This window comes from Microcaecilia unicolor, chromosome 2 (assembly GCF_901765095.1).
Source record: "Microcaecilia unicolor chromosome 2, aMicUni1.1, whole genome shotgun sequence".
In the NCBI taxonomy this organism is placed as follows: domain Eukaryota; kingdom Metazoa; phylum Chordata; class Amphibia; order Gymnophiona; family Siphonopidae; genus Microcaecilia; species Microcaecilia unicolor.
This window is the reverse complement of record NC_044032.1, coordinates 19,343,363-19,362,908: the sequence shown is the minus strand read 5'-3', so window position 1 is coordinate 19,362,908 and position 19,546 is coordinate 19,343,363. Positions and strand designations below refer to the sequence as shown.

At 44.7% G+C, this 19,546-nt stretch overlaps 1 protein-coding gene across 1 annotated transcript in view; it reads left to right on the top strand.

The window, feature by feature from the left end:
- LOC115462811 (aldo-keto reductase family 1 member A1-A-like) overlaps positions 1 to 19,546 on the top strand; it is a 77,472-nt gene that overhangs the window by 38,163 nt on the left and 19,763 nt on the right. The window contains exons 3-5 of the mRNA XM_030192828.1: positions 1,364 to 1,483; positions 11,360 to 11,511; positions 11,693 to 11,888. Coding sequence (XP_030048688.1) covers positions 1,364 to 1,483; positions 11,360 to 11,511; positions 11,693 to 11,888 — 468 coding nt within the window. The remainder of the gene's footprint in view (positions 1 to 1,363; positions 1,484 to 11,359; positions 11,512 to 11,692; positions 11,889 to 19,546) is intronic.

Genomic DNA, 19,546 nt, shown 5'->3' with positions numbered 1-19,546 from the left:
ATGGACACACCCCAACTCTCCCTCTTCCTCTCTAATGTTCCCCCAATGTATCTACCATACATGAACCTTATTCTACTACTATTACACCTTGTATTTGTTCATCCCGGAACTGACGAACGCCGTTACGGTACTTTGTAAGCCACATTGAGCCTGCAAATAGCTGGGAAAATGTTGGATACAAATGTAACAAATAAAATAAAATAAATAAATATAAGGATACTTGAGTGCATAGGGCGAGGAATGGCCAGTAGGAAAAAGTTTATATCTTTCAAAAAGATATAAACAGGATGGAGTCAGTCCAGAGGGCGGCTACTAAAACGGTCAGTGGTTTTCGTCATAAAACGTATGGAGACAGACGTAAAGATCTCAATATGTATACTTTGGAAGAAAGACAAGAGAGGGGAGCTATACAGCCCCCCATTACCTCTCCTCTCTCATCTCTCCCTACATTCCTCCCCGTAATCTCTGCTCGCTGGTCAAATCTCTCTTGTGGTCCCCCTTGTCCTCCACTGCTAATTCCAGGCTTCGTTCCTTTTCCCTCGCGGCACCTTATGCCTGGAATAGACTTCCTGGACCTATACGTCTAGCTCCATCTCTACCTGTTTTCAAATCTATGCTGAAACCCCACCTTTTCACCACTGCTTTTGGCTCCTAACCACTACTCAATTTCCCTATCCTTGTTCCTTCTCACCCAGTACTTCCCTCGCCCTTAATTGTCTTGTCTGTCTGTATTTTTAGATTGTAAGCTCTATCGAGCAGGGACTGTCTCTCTGTGTCAGGTGTTCAGCGCTGCATGCGTCTGGTAGCGCTATACAAATGTTAATAATAATAATAATAATAGAGACATTTAAATACCTATGCGGCATAAATGCACAGGAGGCGAGTCTCTTTCAGTTGAAAGGAAGTTCTGGAAGGAGGGGGCATAGGATGAGAGAAAGGGGATAGACTCAGAAGTAACCTGAGGAAATACTTTTTTCACAGAAAGGGTGGTGAATTTGTGGAATGGCCTCCTGGTGGAGATAAAGACTGTATCTGAATTCAAGAGAGCTTGGGACAAGTACATAGGGTCTCTAAGGGAATGATAGGGAGAGTAGATGGCATGGATGGGCAGACTGGATAGGCCACATGGTCTCTATCGGCCTACATTTTTTATGTTTCTATGTTTGTGTTAAGTAACATGTTAAATCACATCAATGCATGTTACTGTACATTATGCACATTAGTAAATGAGATCCTAGGTTTGCCAATGAGACTGTTCTTTTGTCATTTGCTGGCCTGGGAATGTCCTATCTTTGGTTTGTAACTATCTGATCTGGCCTTTGGAACATGTAATCATCTTCCCATTTTCTGCATTCTGCTGTAGGTGAAGGCTGCAGTCTCACATGCACTGGCAGTGGGATATCGCCACATAGATTGTGCATTTGCCTATGGGAATGAGCCAGAGGTAGGAGAAGCTTTACAAGAGATGATGGGCCCACAAAAGGTAAGTGAGATTACAACTGCCCTTCTTCCTTCCCCCCCAGTGGCATAGCCAGGAATTTTTAACAGGGGTGTGTGTCTCTTGCACCCTTGTCCCTCCCCACAGTACCTTAAAATCACCTCTGCTCCAGTCAGCACTTTTAGGCTGCCTGCACCAGAAAAAAACTGAATGAAATTTTTGCTTCTGATTTTACGGAAGAAGATGTAAGACACCTGCCTGTACCGGAAATGGTTTTCAACGGTGATGATGCGGAGGAACTGAAAGAAATCTCTGTGAAACTGGAAGATTAAGATGTACTGAGCCAAATTGACAAATTAAAGAGTAGTAAATCACCTGGACTGGATGGCATATATCCAAGGGTACTCAAAGAACTCAAGCATGAAATTGCTGATCTGCTGTTACTAATATGTAACCTGTCGTTAAAATCATACGTAGTACGCTGATTTTTAAAAAGCGTTCTAGGGGTGATCCGGGAAATTACAGACTGGTAAGCCTGATGTCGCTGCCGGGCAAAATAGTGGAAACTATTATAAAGAATACAATTACAGAACACGTAGACAAATATGGTTTAATGGGACAGAGTCAGCATGGGTTCAGCCAAGGGAAGTCTTGCCTCACCAATTTGCTTCATTTCTTTGAAGACATGAATAAACATGTGGATAAAGGTGAGCCGGTTGATATAGGGTATCTAGATTTTCAGAAAGCTTTTGATAAAGTTCCTCATGAGAGACTCTTGAGAAAAATAAAGAGTCATGGGATAGGAGGCATGGTTCTTGTGTGGATTAGGAATTGGTTATTGGACAGAAAACAGAAGGTAGGGTTAAATGCTCATTTCTCTCAATGGAAGAGGGTGAACAGTGAAGTTCCACAAGGATCTGTATTGGGACCAGTGCTATTTAACATATTTATAAATTATATAGAAATCGGAATGACGAGAGAGGTGATTAAATTTGCAGATGATACAAAACTATTCAAGGTTGTTAAAACACATGCGGACTGTGAAATATTGCAGGAAGACCTTAGGAAACTAGAAGACTGGGCATCCAAATGGCAGATAAAATTTAATGTGGACAAATGCAAGGTGATGCACATTGGAAAGAGTAACTCAAATCATAGTTAGCTGATGCTAGGGTCCACCTTGGAGGTCAGCATGCAAGAAAAAGATCTAGGTGTCTTTGTAGATAATATGCTGAAATCTTCTGCTCAGTGTGCGGTGGCAGCCAAAAAAGCAAACAGGATGCTAGGAATTATTAAGAAAGGGATAGTGAATAAGACTAAAAATACTATAATGCCTTTGTATCACTCCATGGTGCGACCTCACCTTGAGTATTGTGTTCAGTTCTGGTGGCCATATCTCAAAACAGATACAGTGAAATTAGAAAAGATTCAAAGAAGAGCGACCAAAATGATAAAGGGAATGGAACTCCTCTCATATGAGGAAAGGCTAAAGAGGTTAGGGCTCTTCATCTTGGAAAAGAGATGGATGAGGGGAGATATGATTGAGGTCTACAAAATCCTGAGTGGTGTAGAACGAGTAGAAGTACATCAATTTTTTACTCGTTCCAAAGGTACAAAGACTAGGGGACACTCAAGGAAGTTACTTAGAAATACTTTTAAAACTAATAGGAGAAAATATTTTTTCACTCAATGAATAGTTAAGTTCTGGAACTCTTTGACGGAGGATGTGGTAACAGCAGTTAGCGTATCTGGGTTTAAAAAAGGTTTGGACAAATTCCTGGAGGAAAAGTCCATAGTCTGCTATTGAGACAGACATGGGGAAAAAACCGCTTGCCCCGGGATTAGTAGCATGGAATGTTGCTGCTAATTGGGTTTCTTCCACGTACTTGTGACCTGGCTTGGCCACTGTTTGGAAAACAGGATACTGGGCTTGATGGACCATTGGTCTGACCCGGTATGGCTACTCTTATATTCTTATGTTTCTCTCTGAACCATCCCGCCCTTCACAAAACAGGAAGTTGCATCAGAAGGGGAGGGACTGTTCAGAGGTAAAGTCCCAATGCAGGCCTCAGGCAGCCTATGAGTGCCGCAGTCACTGCCCGGGCAAAGACTGGAACAGAGATGATTTTAAGGCAGGGGACCGAGTCTGACAGGGCCTATATACTTATATAAATAAGCCACTGCTTCCCCCCACTCCCTCCTTCCCTCTCCTCTGCAACTCTTGTGCAAGTAGAAGCCTCAAAGAACCAATGCATCAAGAAACACTGCAGTCATTTCCATCTGATCATGGATTTTAGACTCCCATCCAATGCATTCTGGGTTTTGTAGTTTCTTGTCACCGCCTTCAGCATGCTCCCTGTTCTGCATGTGTTGCTTTGCAGTCCTCTGGCACCACCTTGTACAAGCGAGAAAGAAAGGCAGCATCCCCAAAGTATCCAGGCTAAGAAACGCCAATACTTATGTTGTGTTGTTGTCTAAGGCAGTGGTTTTCAACCCAGTCCTTAGGGACCACCTGGCCACTTGGGGTTTTAAGATATTCACAATGAAAATGCATGAGAGAGATTTGCATGCACTGCTTTCTTGGTGTGCAAATCTCTCTAGTGCATATTCATTGTAGATATCCTAAGAACCCATGTGGCCAGGTGGTCCCCGAAGACTGGGTGGAAAACCACTGTCCTAGAGTGTGAGAGAAGCAGAAGCTCTGGTAACAGTCATTCAGGAGCCAAAGAGTGTACGTGTTTTGGACAGTTTAAAGAACCTGCAGCGGAACAAAGACTAGAAGTACTAATGGGTGAATTCAACCTCCCTAAATGTTTAGGTCTTTTTACCACCTCTACAAATCTTCATATATCAGTTACCCATGATTTGCAGAGATAAAAGACCAAGGCCACATGCATATGAGAAAGTATATTTTATTCACTTACCAAGTATTGATACAATCAATAGTTTCTCATGGGAGAATAGAACTACTGCATAAATATGCTGGCTGTATCTATCGCTCCAACATACAGGACTGAAACAGCTATTTTTATGCACTTTGTATTTAACAATGATTTACAATGCTTCAACAAGTTATCTTACCCAGGATCATCCAGTCTCCTTTCAAAGCCATCTGGTTTCTCTCACCTGCTAAACCACATTCCCATGTTTGTTTATGCTTCCTCCTTTCCCAGACCTGTTTGCCTGTAAGGATATCATATCAGATCATAAGTTCCTGGGCCTCACGATTTATGACCTTTGCCCTTTGACTGTACTCCAGGGTGCATAACTGTGTTTATTATCTACAGGTTTTCCTGTTTTGTAGCTACGGGGAAAATGCTTAGTGCGTCTGCAGTCAGCTAGAACACACTGCTTTTATTGATTACTTTTCAATCTACATCCAATAAACAAATCAGCAAGAAAACGTAGACCACATAAATGGGAACTAAGAGGAGAATAATTAAGAAAATCCAATTCCTAGAAACAGGATAAACGATCCAACACAATTGCCCTATTAATGACCCAAACAATCCTAAAAAGCCCCCAACTGTAATTACGTAACTTCTCGTCTCTCAAGTTGAACTGAGTCAAAGAAACACATTTCACATTTTGATAATTGACATGGCATCAGCAAGGGAACCGCAAAAAAAAAAAAAATGGCTCCCATGCAAGTACCCCTTCCTTCAACTGGAGAAAACTGTTCCTTCTTAACTGAGTCACCGTTGAAGATTAAATCCACAAATGGAATTGTCTTTTTACTTAAATACAATTTAAGAATCCTAATTTTATTACTCTCTGAAGCAGAAAAGACTAATAGGGTGACACAAGATGTAATTATATCCTGAAATGTTTGTAAAAATGAAGTAAGATATATAGAATTTGTGTCCACCACCCCCTCAGCCTCTGCCGCCTCCACAACTGAAGATTGAGTTACATAATTAGGAATTACAATATGGTCAGAATCTTCTATTTGTAATTCCTCCTTAAAATACCTTCTCAAAAGAATTTCTAGAGATAATAAACAAAAGATACGAAAGTTTTTTTAAAAACACACACACGTTTGCTCTAGAGAAAATTTCCAAGGTTTCTTAATGCCTGTGGATAACCAAACTACCCTTGATGATGAATCTCAGATTAATAATTTACAAGGTGTTAACTCATTCAGTATGTCATGTATCTACTTCAGAGATGAGGAATAAAAGTCTTTAGCCAGCTGTCAGTTCTGGACACCACTATCCGAACCTCAAGGATGAAAACCTCCCGAGGCAGTTCTTCTCTCCTTTTTTGCCTGCCTGCTCTCTTCGTCTCATACTCTTAGGTCTCTAGACTCAAATAGAATAGTTCTTCCAAATCCAAGGCAGGCTCGTTATATAGTAACACAGTAAATGACAGCAGATAAAGACCTGAACAGTCCATCCAGTCTGCCCAACAGTCACACACATTACCAATTCATGATTCAATTTTATTTTATTTATTTATATTTGTACCCCGCGCTTTCCCACTCATGGGCAGGCTCAATGCAGCTTACATGGGGCAATGGAGGGTTAAGTGACTTGCCCAGAGTCACAAGGAGCTGCCTGTGCCTGAAGTGGGAACTGAACTCAGTTCCTCAGGACCAAAGTCCACCACCCTAACCACTAGGCCACTCCTCCTCCGCTGTTGCTACTATTTGAGATTCTACATGGAATGTTGCTATTCCACTAGCAACATTCCATGTACACGTTGGCCCTTGCAGATCACCAATGTGGCCGCGCAGGCTTCTGCTTCTGTGAGTCTGACGTCCTGCACGTACGTGCAGGACGTCAGACTCACAGAAACAGAAGCCTGCACTGCCTTCTACATAGAATGTTGCTAGTGGAATAGCAACATTCCATGTAGAATCTCCAATAGTAGCAACATTCCATGTAGAATCTCCAATAGTATCTATTTTATTTTTGTTACATTTGTACCCTGCGCTTTCCCACTCATGGCAGGCTCAATGTGGCTTACATGGGGCAATGGAGGGTTAAGTGACTTGCCCAGAGTCACAAGGAGCTGCCTGTGCCTGAAGTGGGAATTGAACTCAGTTCCTCAGTTCTCCAGGACCAAACTCCACCACCCTAACCACTAGACCACTCCTCCACTGTTGCTACTATTTGAGATTCTACATGGAATGTTGCTATTCCACTAGCAACATTCCATGTAGACGTTGGCCCTTGCAGATCACCAATGTGGCCGCGCAGGCTTCTGCTTCTGTTTCTGTGAGTCTGACGTCCTGCTATTCCACTAGCAACATTCCATGTAGAATCTCCAATAGTAGCAACATTCCATGTAGAATCTCCAATAGTATCTATTTTATTTTTGTTACATTTGTACCCTGCGCTTTCCCACTCATGGCAGGCTCAATGTGGCTTACATGGGGCAATGGAGGGTTAGGTGACTTGCCCAGAGTCACAAAGAGCTGCCTGTGCCTGAAGTGGGAATCAAACTCAGCTCCTCAGGACCAAAGTCCACCACCCTAACCACTAGGCCACTCCTCCACTCCAATCAACAATGAATGTGATATTATATACTTTATCACGAGTCTTTCTTTGACCTTTCTGGGACATAGACCGTAGAAGTCCACCCAGCTCTGTCCTTATATTCCACCTACTGGAGTTACCGTCAAAGCTCACTCCAGCCTATCCAAATCCATCTTGTCATTTGCGGGACCCAGACCGTAAAATTCTGCCCAGCACGGTCCTCGGTTCCAGCTACTGAAGTTGCCATTGAAGCTCTTTCCAGCCTATCCTAAACTGGATTGCCATATTCAGACACAGACCTACAAAGTCTGCCTGGCCCCAGCCTTAGTTCTTCACAGCCGGAGTGGCCATCCAAGTGTCACTCACACATCCACCCCCTGCAGCCATTTAAGGTTTTTGTTTTCTACCATCTGTTTAGTAAATAGGGTTCCTCTGTGTTCATCCCTCTCCTTTTCTAATTCCGTCACTGTTTTTGTCTCTTCCACCTTCCTCGGGAGGGCATTCCAGGCATCAACCACCCACACCGTGAAAAAGAATTTTCTGACATTACTCCTAAATCTACCACCCCACAACTTCAGCTGATATCTTCTAGTCTTACCATTTCTCCTTCAAGTATTTAAACATCTATATCATATCTCCCCTGTCCCTTCTTTCCTCTAGGCCAGCCATTCCTAACCCAGTCCTCGGGCACATTTAGTCCCATCTGGTTTTCAGGACATCCATAATCAATAGTCATGAGTTAGATTTGCATGCAATTGAAGCATTGCATGCAAATCTCTCATTTGCATATTCATTGTGGATATCCTGAAAACTCAGTGGGGCTAGGTGTGCCCTGAGGACCTCCATCCTCATCCTCCTCGACCTATCCGCCGCTTTTGACACTGTCAATCATAATTTACTTCTTGCTGCACTATCCTCATTTGGGTTCCAGGGCTCTGTCCTCTCCTGGTTCTCCTCTTATCTCTCCCACCGTACCTTCAGAGTACATTCTCAGGGATCTTCCTCCACCCCCATCCCGCTCTCTGTTGGAGTTCCTCAGGGATCTGTCCTTGGACCCCTTCTTTTTTCAATCTACACCTCTTCCCTGGGCTCGCTGATCTCATCTCATGGTTTCCAATACCATCTTTATGCTGACGACACCCAGCTTTACCTCTCCACACCAGAAATCAGTGTGGAAACCCAGGCCAAAGTATCAGCCTGCTTATCCGACGTTGCTGCCTGCATGTCCAACCGCCACCTGAAACTGAACATGGCCAAGACTGAGCTCATTGTCTTTCCACCCAAACCCACTTCTCCTCTCCCTCCACTCTCTATTTCAGTCGACAACACCCTCATCCTCCCCGTCTCATCTGCCTGCAACCTCGGAGTCATCTTCGACTCCTCCCTCTCCTTCTCTGTCCATATCCAGCAGACAGCCAAGACCTGTCGCTTCTTTCTGTATAACATCAGCAAAATTCACCCCTTCCTCTCCGAGCACACCACCCAAACTCTCATCCACTCTCTCATCACCTCTCGCCTTGACTACTGCAACCTACTCCTCACTGGCCTCCCACTTAACCATCTATCCCCCCTTCAATCCGTTCAGAACTCTGCTGCTCGTCTTATCTTCCACCTAGACCGATATGCTCATATCACCCCTCTCCTCAAGTCGCTTCCGATCAGATACTGCATACAGTTTAAGTTTCTCCTACTAACCTACAAATGCACTCAATCTGCAGCCCCTCATTACCTCTCTACCCTCATCTCCCCTTACGCTCTGTAGCTGGGTTGCCCATCCAGGACCCAGCCAGGCTCGACCCTGCTTAGCTGCCTCTTCCTCCACACGACTGTTGCCTTCACTCCACAGCAATCTGGCTTCTTTGAGCCTTGGCTCCAGGCCCTGTGAACTCCCAGGACTTCCTCCTTCCTCCATTCCTTTTACAGAGGCACATTCAAAGCCCAATGTTTATAAGTAAGAGCTTTTATTTTCTTGCTTCAAATCAACAAAACACCCTTCACTCCAGGTTGTTTAGGCTAGCAGCCCAGAGCACAATTCAGGTTCAACACAGTCAAATTCAGGTTCAAAAACAGTCCATATAACTTCACTTCACTTTAGCTCAGATTACTTCACTTAGGGAACAGTACATTATCAGAGGGAAAAACCAAATAGCTTGGTAGGTTGCAGCCCAGACCTTTTTAGTATGAAACAGTTTACACAGTCTTTCTTGCACCTTCTTGCAGCACGGTTACACAGCTTTATTCCCACCTGGTTCAGGCTGGGGTTTCAATTGTGCCCAGCTCTCTTTCTCTCCCACAGGCTGCACCTGTTTCCTCTTTAGTAGAGATTTCCCCCAGTGCCTCAGCCTCTCTCCTTCGGTCTTCCACCAGTCTCTCCAAGGTACAGCTAGCCACCCTCTTACAGCAGCTTTTTGGGTTTGAGCCAGGGCTCCAATCTCCATCTGTTCCTCCCCTAGTCCTTCAGTAATCTCCATTTTATCCTCCTCTTCAACTTCCCCCGCCCCCAATCTCTCCAGCTGGCCCTCATCACCTTCCTCAGAGACCATTTCCCAATCTTCTGTCTCCTCCCCTAACTCTTGCTGGGACTGGTAGTTCCTCCCCTTCTTCCTTAACCCAGCCAACCTCTCTGCCTCCGGTAACCCAGCTTTCTGAATGTGGGTGTTGTGCACATGAAATCTGCCCCGTTGGGATTCCACGGCTCCCTGTACCCCCTTTCTTCGTGCCTTCCCGGATCCCCTTTCACCTGCACTCTCACAGCTCCTAACCGTAACCTCTGCTCACAGGACAAATCCCTCCTCTCAGCGCCCTTCTCCACCACCGCCAACTCCAGGCTCCGCCCTTTCTGCCTCGCCTCACCCTATGCTTGGAATAAACTCCCTGAGCCCATACGCCAAGCCCCCCCCCCTGCCCATCTTCAAATCCTTGCTCAAAGCCCACCTCTTCAATGTCGCTTTTGGCACCTAACCATTATACCTCTATCCAGGAAATCTAGACTGCCCCCAATTTGATTGACTGCACTTTTTTGTCCTTTAGATTGTAAGCTCCTTTGAGCAGGGACTGTCCTTCTTTGTTAGATTGTACAGCGCTGCGTAACCCTGGTAGCGCTTTAGAAATGTTAAATAGTAGTAGTAGTAGTAGTTTATTCTTTATTACATTTGCTATACCACCTAAACTGACACACAGAGCTAAGCAGTTTACAATTAAAAAAAAAACAAATAATGCCATTTTACAAGAAAAAGAACAATATTAGATGGGACCAGAGGGGGAAAAAAGGACAATATTCAAATACCAAATAAGCAAACAAACAAAGGAAACACCAATAGGGATATGAAGAAATAAGTACCTGTATATGTATATGTAAGCCGCATTGAGCCTGCCATGAGTGGGAAAGTGCGGGGTACAAATATAACAAAAAAAAAGGAGGAGGAGGAGAAATAAGGGGGAAAGGAATGAGGGCACCTGGACAAGACCATCACTATCCAAACACCTACCTGAATAATCAAGTTTTTATTGCGGAATGAATCTAGGAAGAAATAGCTCTACTACTTCAAATGGTGGGGCTTGGACATCCCCCCAACCATTCTACGGGTGCCACCATAGGAGCCGGCTCTGTGGGTGCTGTGGGTGTTTGAGCATCCCCAATATTGAGAGAATTCCTTGTATGTGTCCAGGGAGGGGTTATTTCCATTGGGCTTAGCATCTCCCTGAAAAGTTGGCGCCTATGGGTGTCACAATTTTGAAGAGAGTCTTAAAATATGCCGCGGCTCCCCTGCGTTTCCTTATCAAATAATATTTTAGGCATCCCTAATTTCCCTTTTTCGATATTATCTTTGAGCTTCAGTTCAGAGACATTAGATTACTTCAGTTTCTCTCGTTTTAGCTTTGATGTTTCTTCATTGTGAAATGTGATCAAGAGCAAACATCCCATAACTTAGTGTATATCCATCACAATCCAGGCCATAGGTATCAGGTTCTACATGTCCCTTAGAATACTACAAATCCCAGAATGCTTTGGATATAAGACAAGCAAGATTAGATTTTTTTTTAATAGTATATTCTTTCTATCCTTCTTCTCTTTCTCCCCTTCTCCGTGGTCCACTCTGTATTCATATCCCCTTCGTCCCCCTTCTCCATGGTCCACTCTGCATTCCTATCCCCTTGGTCCTCACTTAACCCATTTCCATCCAATAACATTGAACGGCAGAGCTGTTAGTACCAACTGAGCATTACAAAACAGATCTAGATCATTAGGACCAGACTAAACCAGTCTTGGAACTGCCCCATTGTTTCTATGGTCTTCTGTTTTCCTTAGAGAAACTGACGCTGCAAGCCCATACATGCAATGGAGTAAAACCAGGACAGGCTCTCAACACCTGGAGCCCCCGTGTTTTTCTTTGCTTCTTTTCTCTGAAGGGTAGCCACAGGGCTTGTCTCCCACCCACAGGTCCTCAGCAGAGAGGATGTGTTTATCGCTTCCAAGCTGTGGAACACCTACCACCACCCAGGTGATGTAGAACTTGCCTGCAGACGTTCTCTTGCCAACCTACAGCTGCAGTATCTGGACCTGTATCTCATGCACTGGCCCATGGCCTTCCAGTGAGTACAACAATATCGGCAATAGGGCGGGAAGGGTGGAGATGGAGATACAAGTGGGGGTCATGCATTTCTCTTGCAAAACGTAAGAAATCTGCCCCGCAGAGAAACCTATACATTAGTCTGATACCTGGGGATAAGAGCAATAAGGTGAGATGTCCCTGTGTTCCTCTTATCCCTGCAGACGTGGAGAGGAGTTGATGCCCCGAAACACAGATGGCAGCATGCGCTATGATTTGACTCACTACACCGACACCTGGAAGGCAATGGAACGACTGGTGGACAAGGGGCTGGTAAGGGCCATTGGCCTGTCCAACTTCAATGCTCGGCAGGTGGATGAGATCCTGGCGATAGCCACACATAAGCCAGCAGTTAACCAGGCAAGTACCACATGGGTGATGAAATTATTTATTTATTTACCGCCTTTTTAAAGGAATTCACTCAAGGCGGTGTACAGCAAGAATAAGTCAAACATAAGCAATAGACAATTACAGCAATAAAAATATTCAAACAATACAAAGTAGGTCATGATATGCTACATTACATGCCAACACAATACACACAAACATATTTTAATAGCCAGCATAGGATGTAAGCAAAGATGGATCATAATAGTTACATATAAGATGGAGTAACAGGAGTAACTAAATAAAGGACTAGTTAAAGAGAGTTGCAAATGAGGTCAGAAAGGTACTTGAACATCATCTTGGCTAGGCTACGAGTAGATAAACATGTCCTGCTATACTACGTGCAGCCGGTGTCATTTTCTTCTTCCATTCAGTGGCGTACCAAGGGGGGGGGCGGTGGGGGCGGTCCGCCCCGGGTGCACGCCGCTGGGGGGGTGCCGCGCGCGCCTGTCCTTCGTTCGTTCTATGCTCCCTCTGCCCCGGAACAGGTTTGTTCCGGGCAGAGGGAGCATGGAACGAACGAAGGACAGGCGCGCACACGGCACCCCCCCAGGGGCGTGTACCCGGGGGGGGAGTTCTTTCGCGGAGGGGTCCTTTCAGCGGTGGGGGGGTCGCACTGCATCCGGGGGAGGCGCTGCACCCGGGGGGCGGGGCGCATCGGTGATCCGCCCCGGGTGTCAGCACCCCTAGGAACGCCACTGCTTCCATTAAAACCCTGGTTGAAGAGCCAAGCTTTCACCTGCTTCCTGAAGTTGAGATAGTCTTGTGTTAAGCAAAACCTTTCAGGGAGTGCATTCCAGAGTATGGGGGCTACTGCAGAGAAGGTTCGTTTGCAGGTATCACATCGTGTGATGTCCTTTGGAGAGAGTGTGGTTAGGGAAACTCCTTGGGAGGACCTCACTGACCTTGAAGGTGTGTAGAGGGAGATCCTGTTCTTCAAGGACTCTGGGCCATTTCCTTTAAGGGCCTTGAAGGTCAAACATTTGGCTCTGTATTGTATGAAACTGCTAACTCACCCGGGGAATTTCTCTGGATTTTCTCACAAGTCCTCAGATTTGTGGGTTTACTCACAAACAGATTTTTATTCTTTGAAAAGCTACTGCTTGTACCACAGCCTGAAGCAGATTAGTGGAAATTTTCCCACCTGACCACAAATCCACAGGAGATCCTCAGAAGTGAGCTGTGCTAGCCCCTGCCTGGATCACTGGTGTGGAACATGAGTTTACACCAGGTAGTAGAAGCCTTGTTAAAGCTGTTAGGTGACAACTTTCAGCTTCACACACATACATATAGAACAAATGAATGCAACAAATGTCAAAGTCCCCTCAAACAGGAATGGAGATTATCAACACAAAGACAGGAAGAACACCAGGATGTCCTTCCTGCAATGGGCTGGGCGTGTCAGAGAGCAAACTGTGAAACCAGTGTTATTCAACGGTGGGTCACTTTCAGGGTGAATCTCCTTTTGTGCATCAGCCTTCCCACTCTACTATACATCCTTCCTCACAGTCATTATCAATCCCGTGCTCTTTCTAATCTCCCTAGCCCCCTCGATGCACCAAAATTATTCTTGGATGTCATATTCTAGATTCAGGCTGTATGCCTCAAGGTTCTTTTGCATACCAGCAAGTCTATTCGGACAGCATTAGCGATCGTCTCACTTTTGTGAGATCCTTTGGAGGAATACCTGTATAAGCCAGTCTGAAGACCCCTGAAGAAGGCCTTTTCGGCCGAAACATGGACCGTGTTGGGTCGTAATAAATTATTCTGGTTTCCAACATCTGTGGCTTCAGTCTGGTCCTTCTGGATATCTTCCGCTTGTTTTGTTGTAAATGCCGACGTACAGCTAAGAGCAAATCTTAAAATACCATTTAAAATGTTTTTTTTGAGTGAGATGTGGCAAATCCTGGGATTAATTTGCACTGAGTTGTGGCCTGTTTTCCCTCTTTTTTGGCACTACGTTGAGAGAACTTAACTACCACCCATCACTTAACGGTCTTTGCCGTGTGTAAATGTAGAGGAACCCTGTAATGACAAGGGAACAAAGCTCCTCATGTGGGTCTACTAAGAGTTAATGTCTTCTTTCAATACAAAGCCCTGCTGAGCTCACCGGTAAAATACAAAATACGATTCTCGTCGCCTCATGCTTGGAAGAGTATGGCCAAGACTGATGGGGTTCAATGGCGATGAATCAAGCTTACAAAAGTAAGTAAGAGTTAGGGAGAAATTGATCCCTAATTATGACAGACAGAGAGGGGCATAATTGAAAGAGGTGCCCAGGTTTTCCTGAGGACATCCTTACAGGCAGTGGCGTAGCCAGAAGTCAATTTTTGGGTGGGCCAACAGGTTGGATGGGTGGGCACTAGACAGTGGTGTGCTAGTAAATGTTTAACAACAGACTCTCTCCCCGGTCCACCTCTGTGCCCCCCCCCCCCCCGGTCCACTTGTGCACCTCCCCTCAAAATTGCAGAGCTGGCTATAGCCGGGGAGAGAGCCTGGGGGGTGGGGGAGGCAATGCATTACTCTCTCCAGGAAAAAAAACATTAAATGATCCCAGGTTCCAATCTAATTCATGTTTAATGTGGGATAAAGTGCCATAAATAAGTAAATAAATATAAATTTTTAATGTTGAGCACCTGATTCTCAAAGTGGACATGTTCCAATCATTATAATGACCTCTACTCATGATCGCTCCATAGTTTCACCACTGTTTATGCAAGCTACTTTGAATTACCACTACCCCTAAATCCAGTAACTTCAGTTTCAGAACAGCTCCCGACCGAAATCAAGGGCTATTTCCTATAAAAATATGCTTGAAAATGAACCGTTTTGAGGTCTGAAGATTACTAAAAGTTTGAAGGACTTTATTGGACATTTCCAACTACCCCACAGTGGCAAGTGATTCAGGGCCTTTTTCAGATAAGTTGATATTAAATGTTTAGTGGAAAAACTTAAGTCACGTAGTATGAAAGGAAGTTTGTTATGAGATATGAATGACGATGAGCAACAAGTGAAAGTGACCTTCTGACCCATTGTAAAGCATAGATTTGTAGCTTCTCTATGTCAGTCTATGAAACTGAAGTATAAATCTTCGCAAACAGCAAGCCTAGCTCCGACTCTTTATAGATATGCAGATAAACAGGGTTTGGGGTACTACTGCAAAGTATAGGGGAGTTGCATCAATGTAGCTCACTTTCCCTTGCTCTCCTTGTTTGCTTGCTGCCATATCTAATCTCACCTCCTCATTCTCCCCCTTCCTTCCGCCCTCCCTCCAACCCCCCAGGTTTTATCCACCTCTTGTTTTTCTGCCTTCTTTATTTTGTGTTGTGTAGTGCTATGTTAGGTACATATGCTAATAATAGTATATCAAGCTCATGTAATAATAAAACTTTCTGTCCCAAGAAGCCATTATTCCTTTGATGCTGACCTGCAGCTGTACTAAAAACTAATAGGACTGGTAAAGTGACCACAGACCCTTTAGGGTAAATTAATGCTGAAAAAGAGGATTTCACGTTTTACAGTTGCTACTAAAAACTGAGAGTACAGGCAGTTATCCATCCTTATCTCCCCCCCCCCCCCCCAAAAAAAAAAAAAAAAAAAAAAACACCCCACACTGCATATTCCTTAGGGTAGGGTCCCACACTTTTGGGAAGTTTTTAAACTAACATGCCTTTTAACATATACAAGCTGTACAGTATCAAACCAAGAAAACAAGCAAACCACAAAGCAGGAAGTTTACTAATAGCACAGGGATATGATTTGAAGTACAGAGAGCGGAGTAAGGGCATCTCTCCTGGGCTCTCTAAACATGCAGACTCCAGAATGTCTCTTTCTATGAATCATGCACGCTTAGGAGAGTATCCTTCCAAAAGCAATTACAGTAATCAGTACCCACAAGGCTGTCTCTGCCTTAGAGGCGAGCGACCTGCCTTTTCTGGCTCTGCAGAAGCACATGCATCACACCTGTATGGAGTCAGCGGTTTCTGCTATTATTAGAAATGACGCGCGAAAGCAGCGCACACTGGGCTCACAAGCACCTCCGTTAGGATCCGATCCTACAGATACCGATGTCCTTTCCTTCCTCCGGATCCTCTGAGAAACCTACACTGGACATCTGTCCGTATAGGACACTTCCCTCACCTGTACGGGGCCAGCTCAGGTCTCTTTGGCTTGCATAACAAAGGGGGGGGGGGTCTCTTGCACACGTGAAGCAGGAACATCTCATTCTCAACAGCAGCGATAGCGATTCAAACACGCTGCCTACCTCCTGCTTCTAACCCGGAAGCAGGAGGCAGGCAGTGTGTTTGAATAGCAACGCTACCGCTGCTGTTGAGAGTGAGACAGAGGGAGGAGGTAGATTGTGGCGGCGGTAGGCAGCGTCTGGGAAGCGCTGCCGTCAGAGAGAAGGAGGCAGATGCAGGATCAGCACTGCCTGCTCCCTCCGCTCCGCTGCTGGGTGGGCCTGAATCCAGGCCCACCCGTGGCTACGCCCCTGCTTACAGGACGTCCCGGCGAAGGGGCGTGGAAACCTGAATTATCGAAACAAGATGGGCGTCCATCTTTCGTTTCGATAATACGGTTGGGGACACCCAAATCTTGACATTTAGGTCGTCCCTAGAGATGGTCGTCCTTAGACTTGGTCGATTCTGATTTTCAGCGATAATGGAAACTAAGGACACCCATCTCAGAAACTACCAAATGCAAGCCCTTTGGTCGTGGGAGGAGCCAGCATTCATAGTGCACTGGTCCCCCTGACATGCCAGGACACCAACCGGGCACCCTAGGGGGCACTGCAGTGGACTTCATAAAACGCTCCCAGGTACATAGCTCCCTTACCTTGTGTGCTGAGCCACCCCCAAAACCCACTACCCACAACTGTACACCACTACCATAGCCCTTACGGGTGAAGGGGGCACCTAGATGTGGGTACAGTGGGTCTGTGGTGGCTTTTGGAGGGCTCACATTTACCAAAGCAAGTGTAACAGGTATGGGGGGGATGGGCCTGGGTCCACCTGCCTGAAGTGCACTGCAGTACCCACTAAAACTGCTCCAGGGACCTGCATACTACTGTCATGGACCTGAGTATGACATCTGAGGCTGGCATAGAGGTTGGCAGGATATATTTTTAAAGATGTTTTTGAGGGTGGGAGGGAGTTAGTGACCACTGGAGAAGAAAAGGGAGGTCATCCCCGATTCCCTTCGGTGGTCATCTGGTCATTTCGGGCACCTTTTTGTGCCTTGGTCGTAAGAAAAACTGGACCAGGTAAAGTTGTCCAAATGCTCGTCGGGGACGCCCTTTTTATTTCCATTATGAGTCGAGGACATCCATGTGTTAGGCATGCCCAAGTCCCACCTTCGCTACACCTCCAACATGCCCCCGAGAATTATGGTCATCCCCGCGACGGAAAGCAGTTGGGGACGCCCAAAATCAGCTTTCGATTATGCCGATTTGGCTGACCCTGTGAGAAGGACGCCCATCTTCCGATTTGTGTCGAAAGATGGGCGTCCTTTTCTTTCGAAAATAAGCCTGAGAGAGTTCTACCAAGGTGTCCCACTGTACTTGACAAATTTTTGGATGCCCTACAACTCAGCATTGCCTTCGTTCTCAGTTAGACAATCTCTTAACCCTTCCCCAGCCAGGATGCAGCTGGAATCTACCTGCCATTCTGCATTATTTTTGTTTGTTTACTTGTTTTTGTTTTTTATTTAGCCCCCTTCTGTTTGGAATAGTCTCCCTCCAATTTTAGACTTGTTGAGAATTGGGGGGTCCCGAGCCCCCCCCCCCAAGAAGGCTAGAGTGACCTTAATCTGACTCCATCTCTAAATAACACTAGTACTGGGGTAATCAAGGAGTTATTGCCTCTAAGGGAGACGTTAGGTCTAAGGAAAAGATACCAGCCTTATAACAAACTGGATTTAGATTACAAGTTATACAATGCATTTATACTTACAGCCTTTGATCATTAAGTGAAGCCCACAAATCATCATTTGGAATGAGGAGTTTATTTGCTAAGGTATAAGTCAAATCAGTGATTGACAACAGGCATGTACAATCAATTAATTATAGGAATATAATAAGCTACAAACAGGTGTTAATTATTTGCTAATGTTTTATAATTTCTTTTACCAATTGGAGGTTTTACAAGGGAAAGCAACTAGGAAATTTGTCAATTTTGTTGGACACATTGGTTTCCCTTGGAGAGAGAGTGCCAACCCTTGTCTCTCTAACTCAAACCAGGAAATACCCTGATTTTTATAAGTGCCTTCAGGATATGGATAATATGACAGTAGATATACCTGATTGGATCTATGCTAATGTCATGGTTGTCACTGATTGGCTCATGCTAATGAGTAGCTTCTATCTTGCTACGCCTTTCCTTTCTCACACCAGCTGACCAGCTGACCACAATCCTGCTCACAGGAAGTCTCCCTCCTCTCTGGAACAGCTAGTTCTCTATTTTCTTTGCACCTGCTATGACTCACTTATTTCTCAACTTGTTTTTCTAACTTACATTAGAGAAAATTCCACTTTGTAACAGATACGGGCTTCCATTTTGTGTTGAAATCCTCCATTTTGTTTCCATATCTATTAACTTTTCCTAATTTAGCTTATTTAGGCCTCAATGTGGGCTACCAACTAGGCCATACTTTTCCAGTAAACTCCCAGTTGTGTCAGCCATCAGATTTCTGACTCAGCCAAGGTCTGTACTGGCCTGAGCTCTGTGACTGGGCCCACCACCATTCCAGTGGGGGGGTCTCTGGCTGTACCATAATTATACATTCCCCACTTGTCACCCCCTCTGAGGAGGGGTGACACAAAGCTCGTCAAGCTTGTAATCATCCATTCCAGAAGGTAGCAAGCTATCAAACGAGAGGGGGAGTTTTGGTCTTAGAAATTGCTAGAAGGTATGTGGGTAATAGCAATTTCAGGTGGATCATACTAATAAACATTTTCAGGTCTTTCTATGGCTTCTATTATATCTGTTGCATAGTGCATGGGGAGATAATCTAATGTATGTATCTCAGTGGTCCTCGGAAGGAATAGTGGTTTTGATTAAGCATTGTTATGGTGGCTCAACAAATATATGGTTAGTACTCAGATTGCAGGCTGTTTTAGGTTGTCGGTATTCAGAATCCTTAAACAGATCGGAATTCCTGGACCTTACTAGTACTCATCATTAGCATCCAATCATGAGCACTAAAAAGTGGATAGCACGTATGAGGTTGCCTCATACAGTAAAAAGGGTCAATCATAGAAAAATTTATATTAACAAAGGTCATGCATGGATCTTGACATATGCATAATAACCTGGAAGTATGGGAAGCATTTCATATATCCGTTACCCCACTTGGAGCTTAGTCAAACCTACAGAAAGACATGCAGCTTAAGTAACCCTACACCAAAGTTAAACAATTGCATAACTGGTTGATACTAACAGGGTTTACACCTACATTATGATATCATAGTCAGTATTAGGGTTTGATGTTACCCTTGTATCTGAGCAATATCAACTTCAATTTAAATTACATAAGCAGAAATAACGGGGAAAGTCTTAGAAAAACATTTAGAACAATAAAGGAAATAATAGGAAAATAAAAATAAAACCTTTTCAATATATAGACAGGATTAC